This window comes from Nilaparvata lugens, chromosome 10 (assembly GCF_014356525.2).
Source record: "Nilaparvata lugens isolate BPH chromosome 10, ASM1435652v1, whole genome shotgun sequence".
Lineage (NCBI taxonomy): Eukaryota > Metazoa > Arthropoda > Insecta > Hemiptera > Delphacidae > Nilaparvata > Nilaparvata lugens.
Window position 1 is genome coordinate 31,794,056 of NC_052513.1, and position 20,108 is coordinate 31,814,163.

At 33.8% G+C, this 20,108-nt stretch overlaps 2 protein-coding genes across 5 annotated transcripts in view; one reads left to right on the forward strand and one right to left on the reverse strand.

The window, feature by feature from the left end:
* Window positions 1-20,108, reverse strand: part of LOC111045459 (actin cytoskeleton-regulatory complex protein pan1) — a 103,375-nt gene that overhangs the window by 80,257 nt on the left and 3,010 nt on the right. For all 4 annotated transcript variants that reach the window (XM_039437231.1, XM_039437230.1, XM_039437229.1 and 1 more), the window contains exon 2: window positions 8,001-8,317. In XM_039437231.1, coding sequence (XP_039293165.1) covers window positions 8,001-8,302 — 302 coding nt within the window. In that variant the 5' untranslated portion in view covers window positions 8,303-8,317. The remainder of the gene's footprint in view (window positions 1-8,000; window positions 8,318-20,108) is intronic.
* LOC111045461 overlaps window positions 1-20,108 on the forward strand; it is a 49,522-nt gene that overhangs the window by 3,649 nt on the left and 25,765 nt on the right. Inside the window, exon 2 of the mRNA XM_022330894.2 lies at window positions 2,857-2,954. Coding sequence (XP_022186586.2) covers window positions 2,857-2,954 — 98 coding nt within the window. The remainder of the gene's footprint in view (window positions 1-2,856; window positions 2,955-20,108) is intronic.

The window sequence follows — 20,108 nt, forward strand, 5'->3', positions numbered from 1 at the left end:
TTGACAAATATAAATATTGAGGAATAAGTGCTGGCAATGAATGCTCAAATAAAGGTATGGAGAGGAAAATTTAGAACACAATTTTCAACTCTACAGCTCTTTTAAGGATAGTAAGAGGATTAACATATAAAAAGTCCTCACCCTCACCCCATGTGCCAAAGGGGTGGGGGTGGTTTAAAAGTACCATTTTTTCATTTTTCTCATATATCTCGGAAACTATGCATCTTATGAACATTTGTACACTGTAAAAAATTGAAGCTTATAAAATTACCAAAAAGTTTTGTTCACTACATTTTCTTCATATCTCTTATAGTTTCTTAGATATCCGCTCTTGAAGGTGAGACATTTTTTGAAAAAACACTTCTGCCTCCAATTTTTTCATCTTTTCGGCCTTATAATTCTTGAACGATTGATGAAAAAAACCGTGCTGATTATAAGCTGACGGAGCATCAAATTATCTTCAATTTGATGTATATATTTTCACTATTTTACGCATTTCTCCACGACTATTGCAGCAGTTTTAGTGTTGAGAGTGAAAGTTTTGTTTGGTAGAGGATTTCGATAAATCTAATACTTTTTAGATATATATGTTCTAAGTGATGCATTTTCTAAAACCCAGTTTTTTCCATTTTTCGCTCTTTTAATTCTTATAACTTTCCAACAATTGATGGAAAAAGAATGTGCTTACTACGAGATTGTAGAGCATTAAATTATCATTCATTTCATGTATAATTTGACTATTTCACGCATTCCCTTCATTATGACTGTTGCAGCAGTTTTAGGTTTGAGAGTCAAATATCAAGATTTGCAACAAGTGACTTTTTTCGAATATCACACTATTCTGTGATCAAAAAATTTGGAGTGTGCTTCAGTATGAACATCCATATTGAGTACCTATTGGAACGTCTGTGGAACTGAACACAGTGTGTTTCTAAACTTCCTACCAAACAAGACATTCGAAACTAAAACTGATGCAACAGTCGTATAGGAATGCTTGAAATAGTCGAATTATACATGAAATGAAAGATAATTTAATGCTCTAGAATCTCGTAACTAGCACATTTTTTTTTCATCAATTGTTGAAAAGTTAAAAGACTTGAAAGAGAGAAAAATGGAAGAAAAACTGGGTTTTTGAGAATGAATCATTTTAGAACATATATATCTCGAAAAGTTAGTATCATATTTATTGAAAACCTCTATAAAACAAAACTTGTAAGAAATTCATTGAGCTTCATTTTTATGTGGATGATTATGTCAATAGAACTCATTGTTTCCAAGATATAAGCATGTAAGTAAAAGTGGAAAATTCAACTATCAAACCACACTCATCCCTTTAGCACATGATGTAGGGGTTGGGATTTTTGATTTGCTCACCTCCAAACTAGTGTCAACAAAGCTGCAAAGTCTAAAATTGAGTTCCAAACATTCCCTTCAAATTTCATTGTCAACTGATTTATTGTTGCTGAACAGAAAATTTCACTCTCAACACTAGAACTGCTGCAACAGTCGTAGGGAAATGCGTAAAATAGTGGAAATATATAAATCAAATTGAAGATAATTTGATGCTCCGTCAGCTTATAATCAGCACGGATTTTTTTCATCAATCGTTCAAAAATTATAAGGCCGAAAAGATGAAAAAAATTGGAGGCAGAAGTGTTTTTTCAAAAAATGTCTCACCTTCAAGAGCGGATATCTCAGAAACTATGAGAGATATGAAGATAATGTAGTGAACAAAACTTGTTGGTAATTTTGTAAGCTTCATTTTTTACAGTGTACAAATGCTTATAAGTTGCATAGTTTCCGAGATATATGACAAAAATGAAAAAATGGTACTTTCAAACCACCTCCACTCCTTTAGCACATGAGGACTTTTGATTTATGTTAATCCTCTTACTATCCTTAAAAGAGATATGGAGTTGGAAATTGTGTTCCAAACTTCTCATTCTATAATCTTTAACTGACTGGACTAGAACAGTAACACAAAATATCTTATTAAACTATTTTTATGTTCAGAACAAATATGGTACACAATAAGAAAACATAATTAAGACGGTAGTTCCAAATCAAGAGACTGCAACAGAGTATTAGGCCTATTTAACTTGCTAAGTAATCAAAACTACAATTGTTACAACACGAGTTTGTTCAACATACTTGTTCAATTAAGTAGAACTTGTCTGACCTTTGCATAGAAAATTCGTTCTCCAGTTCTTCAAGATCTAGGGACTGAACTATTTTATGTTTGCTAGACCACTCAGACGTTCCTGGGACATTGTTGATCTTAGATATATGTCTTCATTAGCTTGAGTTTGAAAAAGCTTTTTATAAAATTTCACTATTCACATTGAATTTATTATTTATTTGCATTTAAAAATTTTCTGTTCCTTAAAATTTGCCGCCCCCAAAGATCCGCCGCCCTGTGCGGCCGCCCGGTCCGCCCACCCCTGGGGCCGGGCCTGTCAGCTACATTAATATAGGTTCATAGATATCCAATGAGAGGAATATAAGCAATATTGTAGTTAGAAGTTTTTTTTGGATGATGCCCACATGAGCTTTCCACTTGTGCGTGGGAAATGGAAAGTGTGAAGGTGAATTGATCCTTGATGAGATGATCAGACGTCCATGCCATTGGCGGGATTCGAACCCACAAACTAAGCGGTGTTAGCAGATAGAAGTTTGTGACGCTCTTTATCACTAGACCAAACCGGGGGGCAATTAGTGTCTTCACTCTATTTAATTTTAATTCTTACTAGTTCGATATAATTCGATCCTGTTGGTGAGCAAAGTGAATGCTCACATCCATGACTAATCTGCCATAACTTTTTGAGATTTAATTTTTCAAATTGTGTTCTGTTACAGTGAAAGGGAAGGATCATAAGATCACATGGTTTGCGTTTGACAGTTTGAAATTTCTGTTGGAAGAACGAAGGGCACGCAAAGGAACTGAGAAAGTACCGGTGAGTCGAGTCCGTGCATTGTAACATTATATTTTGATAACGAATTCTCAATTATTATTCCTTCAATTACATAAAAACGATCATGTATTTAGAAGAAAACATTGACATAACATCTTCTTTTCTAGTCTGTAGAAATTGAAATTAATTTTTCAATAATATCATTCGGTTCAAAAATCGAAACCAAGTCAGTAGGTACTCATGGGGCTATATGCACCATCTACGATTAAAATGTATGAGATCAGGGCTTCTTATTGTTATTTATAAACTATAATTATAGTACCATTTTTTGAAAATAATAAATTAAGAATACAATATCATCTACGATTACATGAAGGTACGTCCACATTTTTTCCAATTTGTTTCAATCCGGGTTTAAACCAGCAGCTGATCTATCTCTATTTTAACTGAGATGGTGCATATGAGCCTTTAGTTGACGACATAATTTCTTGGTAAAATTTCATTCAAAGTAATGGTAAAATCAAATAAGAATATTGATTGAACAACGTTGTGTGCCAAACTGCCAGTTGCCAGTTGCCAGTGAGCCACTGTGAAGTAAAATGCGACGCAACCGGCCAAGGTTGAATTTCTCTGGCGAATAACAAAAGTTGTGCGTCGCCGACTCCCGAGCTCTGTCCTTGACGGCGTCCTCACCCGGAATCGGGACCAAGGTCTTTTTACTCTCCCTCTCTCTCTCTCAACTGCTCGGACCACTAAGTAACTGAGTTCTTCGCTGTTCCAAGTTAGCAAGTTTTAGAACAATTTTTCTCGTAAAAAGGAAGAGTTCATCAGTCTATATGATGAGTTATGTTGAACCTACGATGTAAGATCAATTTGAGAAAACTCAGACCTGAGACATGAGTCCTACCTGACTGATACAATAGAGATAAAATAGCATAAGATTATGAAATCATTTCTCTATGCTGATACATACTATCTCTCAGTTTTTAAGTTATTGGGTTTTAATAGGACAGTTTTAAGCTGGGTTTTAGTTTGTGCGTAAATGCCGTCGTCGACCACAACAGGGAGAGAATCTCAGATTGGGTAGATTTCAATTTGTCTACATAGCCTGAAAGATTATGTTCAATTATGTTTTAATGGGGCAGGTTGAGCTTATACTTTTAAATTGCAATATGTTGATATTATTAGAAATGTTTAATCCTTTGATAATAAAGACAAATAATGAAAAGTTATTTGATCAGCTGTTTCAGTACACTTGAAATTTGGACAATATGAATGTCAACAATGCTTGTCGTCGTCGACTGCGGAAATTTACGCACAAATGAAAATGCACCTTTAGATGATGAAGTTTAGCAGAAGTTGACTACTTCAAAATTTATCTTTCTTGAGTTTTAGAAATTCGTTTCATCTCTGAAGTTGACCTCTTGAAGATACATGCGTCACTCAATCTTTCAATTTCAGAATCGATTAGTCCATACCTGACTCCATTTTTCAGTTCCAATAAGGATTTATAGGAAGAGTTTATAAGGTAGTTGATGATTTGATTGTGATTAATGATATAGGTTTAGGTAGAATTAGTAGGTTTAGGTGGAGTTAGAAATGACTTGAGTTTTATGACAGTTTAAGAAGTTAATTTCATTTCTAAAGTTGACTATTTGACTTTTTGTGTAGTTGAGAAGTTGATATTGTGGTAATTATTCATATTGAATGAAAAAGACTAAGAAATTGTCAAAAAACCACAGATTTATTTATACTTAGAAAGACCGGTTAAACTCCAGTTTATCAGAGATTGACAATGGTGTAATAACCGAAACCGTTCTTTCTAAGTATCAATAAATCTGTGTTTTCTTGACAATTTCTTGGTCTTTTTCATTCAATTTGACTATTAGAAAGAGAAAATCATCTCTCAATCCAATTTATTTCCACATTATCATATTATGCTGGGTGGCACCAACACTGCATTTACTTGGCATAGAGTCAAGCTGATAGAAAAGGCTTTCTAACTACTGAATTTAAAAACGTGGACTGTATACTTGATTGAAAAAGTATTGAATGTGGAGTAGAAAAACTCAAATTAAAATACTGTAGTACAAAAGGGGAGAGGTCAGCATTAAGAAGAATAAGTAGTAGCATCGTTACTTATGAGTTCAAAGTTCACAATATATAAGCTATGTTCATTTATTTCATCAATCAAAATCATCTATCTTTCTTAAATCATAGGATTTATAATTATAGGGGAGCAATAATTTATCAACGAATATATTATGGTAATCTGTTTGTTATCTGGCTGGTTAATTTTGTAACGACACCGATAATTGCATCTTATCTAAATGTTTACAGTTTATAGTTCCTTTACAGTGTGTTATTCATCATCCTCAATACAACTAACAATTCGAAAAATAAATTGAGAAAAATTTGATTATTCCGTAGCATCTCATTCAATCACTCACATAACGATAAGAAAAACTCATTATCATCTTATTTTTGACTTAGTTCCAGTTATGTTGAGAAATGTGTCTGAGAGCATGCATAGCTTATGAATTATTCAGTTTCTTGTGAGATGTTTGTATTTTTAAAAACATAGGAAACAATCAATGAACGTATTTTACACCTACATTCAACGAACCAACTTTCTTTTTGAAAATGAACTTGTTTATTTTACTAACATGAATCGTTGAATACCTGAGTATGTTATCCATCAGTTAACCATTTAACCGGTCAACCATTTCCTAACCGTACTACGAAAATGATAAATATTAGTAGTGAAAATAGCAATCTTGAATGATGTTCTTCTATTTACTCTATTTTGTTACGGTTTGTACTTGGCGATAAACAATTATTATTGATTAACAAACTGCATAGTAAAATAGATCAAACATTTTTTATAGCAGTTAAGATTCTTTAACATTTTAGCAGATAAGATTCTTCATATCTTACCCAGTTTCTTCTTCCTTTTATTTCATGCAACTCTTGAAAAATTCCTTTCTTTTTGTAACCATCTCGTTGATTGTTACCCAGTGGTTCGGAACCCACTGAAAACATTATATTAATCTATCATCACCATCCCTTCCTATTACTATTAAATGTGAGCGTCATCCTCATCTAAAAACCATTGATATATTAATTGATTGTAACGATCTAATACTCTTTTAATGCAAAATTCTAACAAAATTTTAATGCAAAATTAATTAACAGCTAGCGTATGGTCTATTTATATACTGGATGAAAAAGTGATCATTGCATTGTACTTAACTCACTACTTTCAATATCATACTGACAAAAGGTGTACTACCTCTTGATCCAATGATCACCCTTTTATCTAGTTAATGGATTAGTGTGGATCTGGTGTAACAGTGGTGCCATAGAATAAAGATATCGTTTACTTGTAGTAAACATTTGTCTCTGGTAGTACTGTACAAGTAAATTTAACACTCCTACTCTGGATATACTCGTGTTTTCCTCGCATACTCCTATAATTCTGAACACAAGTTATTTTTACACACAATTCGCTTGACTTGTACATAACAGTGCATACGCATAGGGTAGATGACTTCATCCAATGGAAATAAGAAGCAGTATATAGTCTATTGGAGAATAATAGGTATAGCTTGTATAGTAATAGTAGAGGCCTGAGGCCTGAGCAATGCCTGATAAATAAGTGGACTGGCTGTTGGCTGTCCAGGGGTTTATTTCGGGCCGACTGTGTGGTAGATCGTTTATTTCCGTGCCCTCCCTACTGACTCCTACAACACAACTTCTTCTCCTACTTCTCATTCGACATTCTTCTCTTTTCTGTTTTCGCTTCCTCGTTGTATCCTTTGTCTTCTACCTTGTCCTCCCTTTTTCCAAATATTTATCTTTTCCAAAATATTTATAATTCTTATCTTCTTTTTCGTCTCCCTCTCTTCTCTTTTCCCTTCCGTTTTTCCTCATGCTTCTCCAATCTTCTTCCTTATTCTCTCTCTATTTCTCTTCCTCTCCATGCCACTTTTTTCTTCCAATATTTCTCTGTCTCACTATTTTTTTCTTTCTTTTCCTTTTCCTTATGTTACTTCAATTCTCTAGATAACTCTCTCTTGGTAGAGAGATACTGGGAAGGATATTTTTAATATTCTTTCCAAAGAATGGACATTGATGTGTCCAAAGCTCCGCCAATTTATTTAGATGCATTACAATATTATCTTGTATAGTTATTCCAAATTGATTTTTTTTCATATCATTGTACAGTTCAATAATTATTTTCTTGAATTATGTTATGTAAATTTATCTAAAACTTTGCTGTATTGTAAGCTATTGTATAAGTGTATAAGCCAGTATATATTGTTATCTACGTAAATGAAGTACTCAATCAATCTATTGAGGGTAAAGTGTAAGAGAGGGCCGACTGCGCCCTAACTTTGCCCTCTCAGGTCAAAAATAAAGACAGTCATTCTATTCTATTTCTCTTCCTCTCCATGCCACTTTTTTCCTTCCATATTTCTCTTTCTCACTATTTTCTTCTTCATTCTCCTTTTCCTCATGTTTCTACAATCTTCTTCCTTATCCTTTTCTCTATATTTGTCTTCCTTTCCTTACCACATTTTTCCTTCCATCCTCCTTTCTCTCATAATTTTTCCTCTTCTCCTTATTCATCAATAGTATGCTTTTATTTAGAATGTGTTGTAATATTTATATACTCCTTGAGCTTATATGGTATAAAGAAATACTAATAATGTAATTTTACACTGAGCAAACGCCACTTGGTATGATTCTAGAAATTATCATGGAACCAAACCAATTAATTCATTGACTAGGCTACATACACTTCATACAGCCAAAAGTTTTTTAAACAGATCACTCCCGTGTTATCGGATGGGCACGTTAAACTGTCGGTCCCGGCTGAAGTATGACAGTCGTAAGGCCCATTGACGGCTTAAATTATATATTCAGGCGGTGGAACATTCCCGCAAGGAACTCCCCACCAACAAAAGCCATACGAATTTATTTTTTTTTACCTCATACAGCTCTGATGATGTGAGCCTCCCAATCATAAAAAATCGGAAACATTAAGTTAAATGAAGGAATGTGTAGATAAATTTGGTGACTCACAGTTGTAATCCAAGAGGATCGTTCATCCTTGACGGGGTGGGCACCAGACCCAAAGAAAACAGCAGATCGAAAGCGGTGGCGGCAGCGGAAGGTTTGGCGCTGGGCCGTAGTTCTGCCGGCGGAAGAGGCGGCGACGCCTTGGGTGCCAAGCGTTTGGGGCGGCGTTTTTTCGACTTGGATCTGCGTTGCGTTGGAGTCGCGGTCGCGTTGCCGACGTTAGATCCGCGTCGCAGTCGCGTTGTCAAGTCCAGCTGGAACGAGCCCAGCCAACGGCAGTGCACGCGTTCTTTGCATTGCGGCATGGCGGGGGCGTCTACCTGTAACATACATACAAAAATTGCGTTCAATTTAAGTCAATTATTTCAGGAAAAAAACAAAATTCCATAGAAATTGGATAACATTCGAAAATGTGTAGGAATAACACAATTTCAATGAAATTACAATGCATTTTTGGAGAATCAGAACGATAATACGGTAGTATTTCCAAAAATTAGTATATGAAAGATCAAATTAGATAAAAAATTAGGGCCACATGAAGCTTTTTTCAGGCGATTTTGCACTGGCAGCGGACAAGGACAGGGCAGAAAGGTCTCCGATTGATTGGTTTGGCGATCGGGAATCAGCTGATAATCAGCCAATCGTAGTGCATCCTGCCCTGTCCACCGCCAGTGCAAAAACGCCTGAAAACTCTTCATGTGGCTTGGCCTTCAAGTCAACTCAGGGATAGAGATTCCCACACAAGGTGGGCTTAGCTTGCAAGGCTCATATATGTGCGTAAATGCATTCTGCCGTCTTTAATGAGAAAAACTTGGGAAGTTATATAAAAGAGACCTGTACCACTTGTTTCAATATCTAGGAAAAACTGAAAATAATTGAAAAACTAAGTCATCATGATCCTTAATGTAGAGGCGAAAATTTCTTAATCACGATTGGACATCGATAACATCAGAATAGTAGACCTACCTATAGAACCACAATAGTAAGAGAAATAGTAAAAGAGGAGTAGAGGTGTGATAAGAGGAAGAAGGGATGTTGATAATGGGATGTGTGAAAAGGTTATAGTGAATATGAATAAGTGGAGAGAAAGAAGAAAAAGATAACTAGAGGAAGAGTGAGATGGGAGAAAGAGTGAAATGAATTGATTGTTTGATTGATAGAAGAAATAGTAGTAGCTTAGTAGTGGTAGTGGTAGAGAAAGAAGGCAAACAAGAAGATAGGCTGTAGAGTGTATCGATGGAAAACATGATGACAACTTGAGAAAATGTAGAGAAAGGACTAGCCCTAGAAGAAATATTTTTTTACAATAAAAAATGTTTAATAAATTTGAAATGAAGAAGGCAATCAACAAGATGAAATCGAACAAGTAGAAATATAAACAAGAATAAATGGAACTAAGAAGACGACGTAGAAGAAGAATTGGGAACCGAAAGAAAAAACACGAAGCAGGAAAACAGAGAACAGAGAAAAAAGGAAAACTAGAAAAAATATAGTTGATGAAGGAGAAGAAGTCGAGTTGATGATGATTACGACGAAGAAGCTGAACCAGAACTTGAAACCATTGGATGCTGGGGATGACAAGGAGAGTAGAGGAGCAATAGAGAAAGGGATTGAGAGGGGGATTTGAACGAGAGAAACCCTCTTGACAGCAACGCAGTGTCAGAAGGGATTGGAGGGAAAGAGGGAGGAATATCGAACCCCGACTCACTTCGGGGTTGCAGGAGTGGGTTTGGGGGGAGCCCCAGGGGAGGGGACAGGGTTCCCCCCGCCGGACAAAAAGGGGTCGTGTCCCTCACTATCAGGTGGTGCTACCAGAATCCTCGATGTTTGCATCTCGCAGACTTCTCTACAACCTGTTTTAGTTCCTACGTTCCTGCTAGTTAGCTTTCATCTCCAGACAGCCGTTCTATTCAGCTTTGGTAGAAAATCAATTTTGTGATTGAAATTTACTGCTGCATGGAGTCAGTCATTATATTCAAAATTAGTTATTGATTCTAAGAACTGAAATTTGTTTGAAGAATATGCTTACTGAGTTGCAGTGATTGCTACACAAAGGATCAGAATTTTTTACTTTCCTTGTCCTATTACCATAGGTAAGGAAAGTATTGCTTTCCAAAAAAAATTAAGGTACCCCAATTTCAAGTTTTCTATACGTTTCAAGGTCCCCTGAGTCCAAAAACATGATTTTTGGGTATTGGTCTGTGTGTGTGTATGTGTGTGTGTGTATGTGTGTGTGTGTATGTGTGTGTGTGTGTGTGTGTGTGTGTATGTGTGTGTGTGTATGTGTGTATGTCTGTGAACACGATAACTCCATTCCTAATTAACCGATTGACTTGAAATTTTAAACTTAAGGTCCTTATACCATGAGGACCCGACAATAAGAAATTCAATAAAATTCAATCCAAGATGGCGGAAAAAATGGCGGATAATTACTAAAAAACCATGTTTTTCACGTTTTTCTCGAAAATGGCTCTAACGATTTTCTTCAAATTCATACCATGGATAGCTATTTATAAGCCCTATCAACTGACATAAGTCTCATTTCTGGGAAAATTTCAGGATCTCCGTAATATTATTGAGAAAAATGGCGGATAATCACTAAAAAACCATGTTTTTCACGGTATTCTGGAAAACGGCTCCAACGATTTTCTTCAAATTTATACCATGGATAGCTATTTATAAGCCCTATCAACTGACATGAGTCTTATTTCTGGAAAAATTCCAGGAGCTCCGTAATAATATTGAGAAAAATGGCGGATAATCACTAAGAAACCATGTTTTTCACGGTTTTCTCGAAAACGGCTCGAACGATTTTCTTAAAATTCATACCATGGATAGCTATTCATAAGCCCTATCAACTGACATGAGTCTCATTTCTGGGAAAATTTCAGGAGCTCCTTAATATTATTGAGAAAAATTACGGATAATCACTAAAAAACCATGTTTTTCACGGTTTTCTCGAAAACGGCTCCAACGATTTTCTTCAAATTTATACCATGGATAGCTACTTATAAGCCCTATCAACTGACATGAGTCTCATTTCTGGGAAAATTTCAGGAGCTCCGTAATATTATTGAGAAAAATGGCGGATAATTACTAAAAAAACATGTGTTTCACGATTTTCTCATAAATGACTTGACCGATTTTTTTCAAATTCATACCCTGTATAGTTATTTATCGGCTTTATTAACTGGAATGAGTCTCCTTTCTGAGAAACTAATGAGGAGTCCACCCCATCCTTGAGAAATGGACTTTGTAGCCTCTTTCTCGTGCATGAGGTAGGTAGGTAGAGCAGTGTTCATAAAAAGAACACATCGAGATATTTCATCTGTAGAACAGCTGTTTTGACGACTTTCAAAAAATATTGAATTTCAAAATTTACACAAAGGAAAAATTACTCTGAAAACAACTATACACATATACAGAAGTCTGATCGTAGTTTCAAATATGTTGCCGCCAATCGTCATTATGTTATTCCCCTAAATCATTCTCGTTTAAGAATGAGGCTTATAGTTAGTTCAATGAGCAAGGAAAGTTGTGTGAGTGTACCACACCAGATTTTTTCTGTCATGTAACCCATGTCAGAGGCTTAAACATGAAAAAACATTTAGTCAATGAATTTAATGACAATATTGAAAAGAGTCCGGTTAATATTATTTTAACTATTATTTTTAACACAATATCTAAATAAGCTTGATCATTTTTATGCAATAAAGGACCTGTTTCTAGGAAACTTATTAAATCTAATAAGACACTTCTTATTAACCTATTGATTTGATATAGATTTTATGGTCCAATTAAGATAATAAGTGTTCTATTAACCCAGCCTTAGTGATTTGAATTGAGAAGTAGGAATGATGTTAGTAATAATCACGTCAAGGAATTTTCAACCTTCTTCAGAAAATTAATGGAGACATGGAGTGGAAACACAAATTAAGAGCAAAGATGTTCTAATAGCGAATTCATCCATTAAATAGGATTAATTTATTTGTTAAAAATGTTCCAATTTATCATCAAGTTTGCGGTAATAATCTTTCGAAGAAATCAAAGATTTTTTGCAGATCTGCTAAGCCTTGATGCGAATTTTTGAGTCTCATAGCAACCGAAATCCCAACGTGTATGTCTGAAAAGTATGGTTATGATATCTATGTATGTCTAATTCATTCTCGAACTTTTCTAAATAATAGAGAAGTACATCAAATCACAAACTAACACAAATTGAAACATTAAACAAGAATAAGAAGGTTTTATGTTTGAATATAGAATGATATGATTCATTGCTTTAATCTGAAATGTATTGGAGTATTAAAGTCTGCTACAAAGTAGCATTGAATAGGCTTAGCAACAAAACAAGGTTCAATACATAAAAGCTCCTACGTTATCTATTTCATTGAGAATTTCATCGCTAGTTTGGCCTTGAATTTATCTACGTCACAAATAAATAAGAGATGCACTGGTGAAACTATGAAACAACATATATTTTTTAAGCTTGGGTTTTGGTATTGATGTTTAAGGACGAATTACAAGTATAGTTTTTGAAGTGTTTTTAACACCAATACCAACTTAAAAACGATACAAGCTTTGAATAATACGAGAATACGAGCAATACTTTCAATACTACTAGTAGCTATCATCACAATAAAAACACTATATTGTTAGTAGAAGTAGGCTACAGGAATAGTAAACTAATGTATGATGATCGCATTTTTTCGCTTGTTTGATTCTCACGTACTTTTCTCAGATCTTGAACGTCAATAAAACTGTTTAGTTCTAAACATATAGTAGGATGTTTTTGTTTTTCAAGTTAGAAGCTCCAATTCGTAAGTTCAATAACTTTCCTCCTTTGAAGCTTAGGTAGGAGTGAAGATATTATGGTAGATATCCATTTTGAATAAAACGACTCCAAATTTTCACTACAGTACTTTAGGAATGGAGAAAATATTCTAAGTTGTTAGATCATTATCAATACTGTATGAGTAAATTAGTTACAAAAATACAATACATCAAAGAGAATATACAACTGGGAATGGTGAGAATATTTTAGATATCATTAATTTGTCTATTGAAGTATAGGTAGGAGTTAAGACATTATGATAGATATCCATTTTGAATAAAAAAAACTAATTTTTACTAAAGTATTTCAAAATGGAGGAACTAGTCTCCTTTGTTTAGATCATTATCAATACTGTATTATTTTAAATTATTTTCGACAATACAATACATCAAAGAGAACATACAATACATCAAAGAGAATATACAACATGGAATAGGAAAAATATATTAGATGACCTAATAATCTATTGAAATGTTGTGTAGAGGCACCATTCTTGATTGCAATGATGTAAATAATTTATTAAATTGTTTAGCTCTGCATCTGATTCTTCAATCGTTAGAAAAAAGGAAATTCCCTTCCCCTTTCTTAGAAAAATTACACGTGGCTCTTTTAAGTTGATGTGGTCTGATGATTACAAAGTTTAATGTGAGTTAAGATCGTAGAAAACCTTGAAAAAAGAGGAAAGTAAGTTTGGTTAGTTAGTGTTATCAGAACGAATGGAGGTCATTGATTAGACGCTGCTTTAAACCGCTCCTCACGCTGTTTCAACTATTTCAATTTAGAACAAACATCTTGTACTGAGTACTTCACTAGTATGTACTGTAACCCAATTACCTGTGTTGGTTGATGACGTGTTATTCAGCTCGACTTGATTCAATTATTCTTCTAGCATAACATCCAACACTTCTCATCATGTTCATTTCCCCCTCATTTCATCAAAATATCAATTATCCAATGATTCACCTTGAATGAAAGTGCTTTATATCTCTTTATTTTCTACTAGCAGGTAGCTCGTGCTCTGCTAGGGTCTGTTTAAAGCTAATTTTAGATAAACTGGAAACTTGATGTACTGTAATATTGAAGAACTGAGAATAGGCCTGTAACCATCCTCGGTAAATTAAGAATCTATATGCAACATTTTATCACTTTAAAACTATTTTTTCAAAATTAGGGAGAGAATTAGTTTTGGGTTTATCCTGTTGATTCCCTCCCAATCACTAATTTTGATATTGTGATGGTGGAATGAAATGAATGAATTAAAATTTTAAGTCAATCAGTTCATTAGTTCAGACATAATTATGCGTCATTCGTGTATTTCCATCCCGTACATGATTGTATGATTCAGTTCTTTCCTCTATTATAATATAAATTATGTTCATGTTCACATGATTGTATCAAAATATCAATTATTCAATGATTCATCTTGCATAACATGTGTTCTATTTTTAAAAAAGTTCTTGTTCATTTTCAGTTCATTCTATCAAAATATAATTATGGAAAAGTGATATCTGAAAATGCATAGTTTCTGTCCAGTTGTCATAATTCTTTCCATGTTCATTTTCATCTCATTCCAATAAAACGTTTGAATTGATAATGCTCGTCTATTGTCTCTGATAACAGTGGGAGTGTAATATAAAAGTTATAGTTGCTATGATACTTCAGGATCAAATCGTATTTCATCTTCTTGTCATTAAACAATTATCCAGTTCATACTTTCGTGAATTATCATAAAATTGAATATAATCAACCATTTATTGTTATCAAAATGAATAGATTCATCTCATTTTAATAGCTGTTCCTCTCCTTTATAGCTCTAGGCGGCTAATTTACTAGTGAGCACTCCGTGCTGAAGAACTCGTTAATAATGCCGCTGATATTCTGTTAGCTGTATCATTGAAAGAAGTGGAAAGGAAAAAGTTCAAAGTAGCATTGATGCATTGGAGTTATTAATTGCATGCATCATTGTATGTAACTAATAATCCAGCTTACAGCTAATTTGTGAGTCGCAATGATAAATATCACCACAATTTATCTCTCATGCACTTTCAATGTTATTCTGTTAAATCCTCAAAAGGGACGAAAGGGTCGGTCAATTTTGTTGTCCAACGATTCTTATTTGTAAAAAGGTTCGAAGAATATGTGTCCAAATTTGAAGCTGATTGGCCGTGAGCCAACAGTAGGAACTCACTAAAACTCGTACAAGAAAATAGATCGGAGAAAATAGAGAATTGATTGATTGATTGAGTACTTTATTTATGTAGATTACAATATATACTGGCTTATACACTTATATACAATAGCTTACAATACAGCAAAATTATGGATGAATTTACAAAATATAAATTAAGAAAATAATTATTGAGCTGTATATAATATGAAAAAAAACAATTTGTAATAACTATAGATAAAATAGATAATATTGTTATGCATCTACATAAATTGGCGGAGCTTTGGACATATCAATGTCCATTCTTTGGAAAGAATATTCGAAGTATTCTTCCCACTAACTCTCTACCAAAATAGAGACACAGAGAATAGAGACACACAGAGTAAGCGAATAATGGGAAAAAGTGAAAACCTTTTTTTTATAGATAATTCAAATTATTTGTTTTGTTTGATGGCATCTCCCACATTGAAATTTCACGGGAGTGTCTTTCCTCAGTAAATTTAGAAATTATATCAAGAATATGGGTACATAGTAATATAAATTTCGCAGAAGCTATGTTCTTGTTAGTGATAAATAAAATTTATTTAGTGATAAATAAAATTTATTTTATTTATATTTGGAAACGGATGGAAGAGAACAAAGAATAGGTAATTGTCGATTATATGAGAGAGCCAGAGTAATCTGCTTTAGAATGATTTGTTACTGGAGAGTTTGGAGTCGTTTCTTCATTTTGTGAGTAATTGAAGAGCACATCGTATCATTGAACAAAACGTCGACTGTTTGACCTCGATGTTGGTGAAGCAAAGTCGATTCTCTTCCTCTCACTGTCAATCAGTTGAGGGCAATATCCAGTGTTGAACCAAAGAGTGAAATAGTGCTTGAAACTGACTTTTAGAACGTCACAAATTGAGGGTTAGCCATTAGATATTAGAGGATATGTAACTCAGTGAGCACACTGACTAATCATGCAGATTCATTCAACAAACATTATTTTACAGTTATACAATCATGAACAAATAATAATAGATATGACTCTAACAGTTACGGTTATAGTTATGATAATACTGTAGTTATCTATGAAGGATAGAACTGACTTATAAAATTCACCAATGACGCATCATCATGTCTGAACTACTGAACTGATTAACTTGAAATTTTGCATAAAGATTCTTCATTTACCGAGGATGGTTTATGGTAATGTAATATTGTAGTCATCTATAATATAATATAATAAAGGAAAGAATCGTGTTATTTACGTGCGGGATGGGAAATTCACGAATGACACATCATCATGTCTGAACTACTAAATTGATTATAACTTGAATTTTTTCATAAAGATTCTTTATTTACCAAGGATGGTTCATGGTAATGTAATATTGTAGTCATCTATGATATAATAAAGGAAAGAATCGTGTTATACACGTCCGGGATAGGAAATTCACGAATAGGAATTCGCATCATCATGTCTGAACTACTGAACTGATTAACTTGAAATTTTTCATAAAGATTCTTTATTTACCGAGGGTGGTTTATGGTAATGTAATATTGTAGTCATCTATAATATACTAAAGAAAAGAATCGTGTTATACAAGTGCGGGATATTGAACTCTGATTTTACAGATAAAAATTGAGTGATGCAATTAAACTTTCAAGTAGCAATACGATCAAAAATGTAATTCAAAAATTACAAACATGATTCTGTATAAAATAAAGCACTCTTACATTCAACTTTGACACCCACTCTTTAGAGACTTATTCTCATTCTCTCAATTTTAAACCTCACTCTTAAAAGTCTTCAGTATGGTATTCTGTTGTAGATCAACTTTGATACTCATTCTCTAAAGTCTAGGAAATTCAGGACAGACGAATGAACTACTGAACTGATTATAACTTGAATTTTTGCTTAAAGATTCTCTATTTACCAAGGATGGTTTTAAAGGACATTTACCAAGGAAGATTTAAATCAGACCCTTGCGGGGCATGGGTTACCTGCTAGTCTAGAATAGCAATGAATTCATAACCCGGTTGCACAAAAGTCTGTCTACTTTTAATGCCACGAGAACCAATCACGGAAGCCTTCTTCTCATTAAAACCTTCTCTGATTGGTTCTCATGATTAAATTTTAACAGGCTTTTATGCAACCGGGCCCAAGTATTTGATATTGATCCGAATATTACAATTCTCTCTGATGGTTGATCATCAAATCTGTTCACAAACCGCATTGCTAATGCTGTCACTCTGTGATTAGAGGTACGTGTGGGAGGGCCCAAGGCATTGTGCACTTGGTTATTCCACCGTACCTGTTGTTGAATTTGGTTTGCTATTGTGAGATTTCCTTACAACTGTCAATTCTAGTTGAATTAAACCATTGATGTTATTTTATGAGAAATTCTGACAGTTTGAGAAGAATCTCTCGATTGGTTGTGTCATTACTGACAACGAAGAAGATTTGACCTTGAAAAAGGTTAACCTGACCTTGATAAAACGCAGTCTGTACTCTGTTTCGGCTTGCAAAAACAAAAAGTTTGGAAAGTGGCAATTTATTTTGTTCCAAACAACTCTGTTCTCACACTGTTGTTCTCCAGAAATTATGTTCCTTCTTCGTCTCTCCTGTATTTAAAGTTAATAATCTGATCTCTTCTATTTTCTGCTATATTTCCATAGGTGGGTCTTTTCTTATCAAATAATGCGGTTTCCGATCAACATCAACCCTACTTTCCCTACTGTTAATTTTAACCAAAAAATTGCACAATGTGATATTGTAATAATTCTTTATTTATAGTATGTTCTCATCTCAAGTACTTTCTGATTAATACCAGCACTAGTAAAAGTAAATATAATTTATATTATTTACTCATACCAACACTGCTTATCCTATTGCTACTTCAACCAAGGAAAATTGTTATTGTGATAATTTATAATTAGCTGATAAGAAATACAATTTGTTAGTGGTTTGAATTTGAAAGAGTTTTTCGTCTATTAGTTCTGAAATTGAGGTATAACTATTTTTCGACTTTAAATTGGGGAATAGTTGGAAAATATGAACCATGATTGTTTAGTGCTTGGTTTGTCATGATGATAGTGGAAGTCAAATGGTAAAAATGGTTGAAGAGAAAGACGTCAATGACGGAGAAGAATGATAAGGGAAGAATGAATGTGATTAAGAATTTAAGAGGAAGATGTAGAATGAGATGGGTGGAGAAGAGACTAGTACAAAAGAAGAAAAACAGAGACAAATGTAGGTATTAATGAATGCTTATGCTTGATGCTTACTTAAGAAAATCATAGTATAAGAGAATAATGAGGAAAATGGAGTGAGAAGATACACAACAGCGAGAAGAAAAATAACAAAGACAGAATAAAGGAATCTAATCAGACAGCTCAGAGGGAAGAAGACAGAAAAAAGAATAATATGACAGCTTGAAGATAAAAAATTGAAGTAACAGATTATTTCAGTACTCAAAACGATACCGGATAAGAACAATCCCTGCAAAAACATAAAGATAAAAACGAATCTTCTTTATTTATTCTTCATTCATTTTTACTATAAGTACATTATCAAAATGATAGGGAGAGGAAAATAAGGTAACCTTGTGCTATTCCAAGGATGGTATATAGAGCTATAGATGGTCTATACACTATTCTTGGTGACATTCCTCTCCCAAATTGAAAAAAAAGTTACTCTAAATAAATAGCCTACTGATAAGTTTTCTGGAATTCATGTGAGAATTCTGAATGAGAAAATCTGCCATTGTATTTCCATTGTATTGCCATTGTGAGGTAATAATCCTTGATGATACATACGTTGAAAAATCAGAAGGATATTCTAAAATCCATGTTGATGGATATAGTAGGCTCAACTCTCAATGAGAGTTGAAAGGTAAAATACCTTTTCTAGATGATTTTAGTAATTTTTGCATCCAAAAAGACATTAAAAAAATCAAAATTCTCTGAAAATCACGATTACTTTGTGGTTCTTCCGACATCTTGTCAAAGAGTGATGCGGGTTCAATGAATAACGACTTGTCTGTTTTTCCTTGGATGGCCAAAAATATGACTTCTTTCTGTAATAATGTTTTTACTCCAAAGTGAATTACACCCGCATTTTTGCTGGTAGAAAGTGAAAATACTAACCTCACATTAATGAGTAATAAACAAAGTAGACTACTGAACTGACCTTAATAATAGATTAATGTTTAGACAGCAGAAACATAAAAAGGATGACTAAGAAAAAGAACTAGGCAGTAGACAGTATAATTATTGACCTGGTTCGAATAGGCTTTTACTCCGAACTACGTCATAAGTTTATAAGTCACGGCATATCTTTGTCCTGCGAATTTACAGGTTTATAACTCCAGTCTTGTGAAAAAGTCTTGTAAATTTTGTAATTTTATTAGTTCAAGGTCTTTAGACAAAATTGACGTTTGGCAATCGTATTATTACAATAGTTTTTTGTCAATTTTTTATCAGATTAACGTTCTCATCCTTACTTTCAACTTCAACTATCAGTCAATAACATTTATAAGCATAAAAATTTGCTTTTACAAAAGTGCAGTCTTCAGTACAGTATAAATAAAAATATAAATCTTAGTACCCTTTTCAAATTATTTCGTCACGACATGTTTCGGCAACTAATGTCATTTTCAAATAGTCCTGAAGAAAAAAGACAATTCAGTACTGTACTTACAGTTTTACTGTATTCAGATGTTGAATGTGGGCTACACTTTTAAAAGAACTGAACCCATCTGCACTGTATAGGAAGTATCTTAGTACCCTGAACATAGGGCTCAAATGCTTGAATTGCGTCCACACTCAACTCAAATACTTGTTATCAATGTACTGTTGTGAGAAAGAGATTAGATCAGTCCTATTAGAAAGAGATAGATGGAAATGAGGTATGGCCTACTTATTGCCATCAGTATTTAAATTAATATTCATAAATTATTCATGAGAGGGAACCGTCTTTCTATTTCACTATCAATCATAGTAGGTAATAGTTTGAGCTTGTATGAAGTTAAATCTTTTCGTGTTTTAGAATAATGGTCATAATGCACATTTGAACCTTTGGACAGTTTATCTGAAATTGGGTGTTTGAAAGAGTTATTTAGTT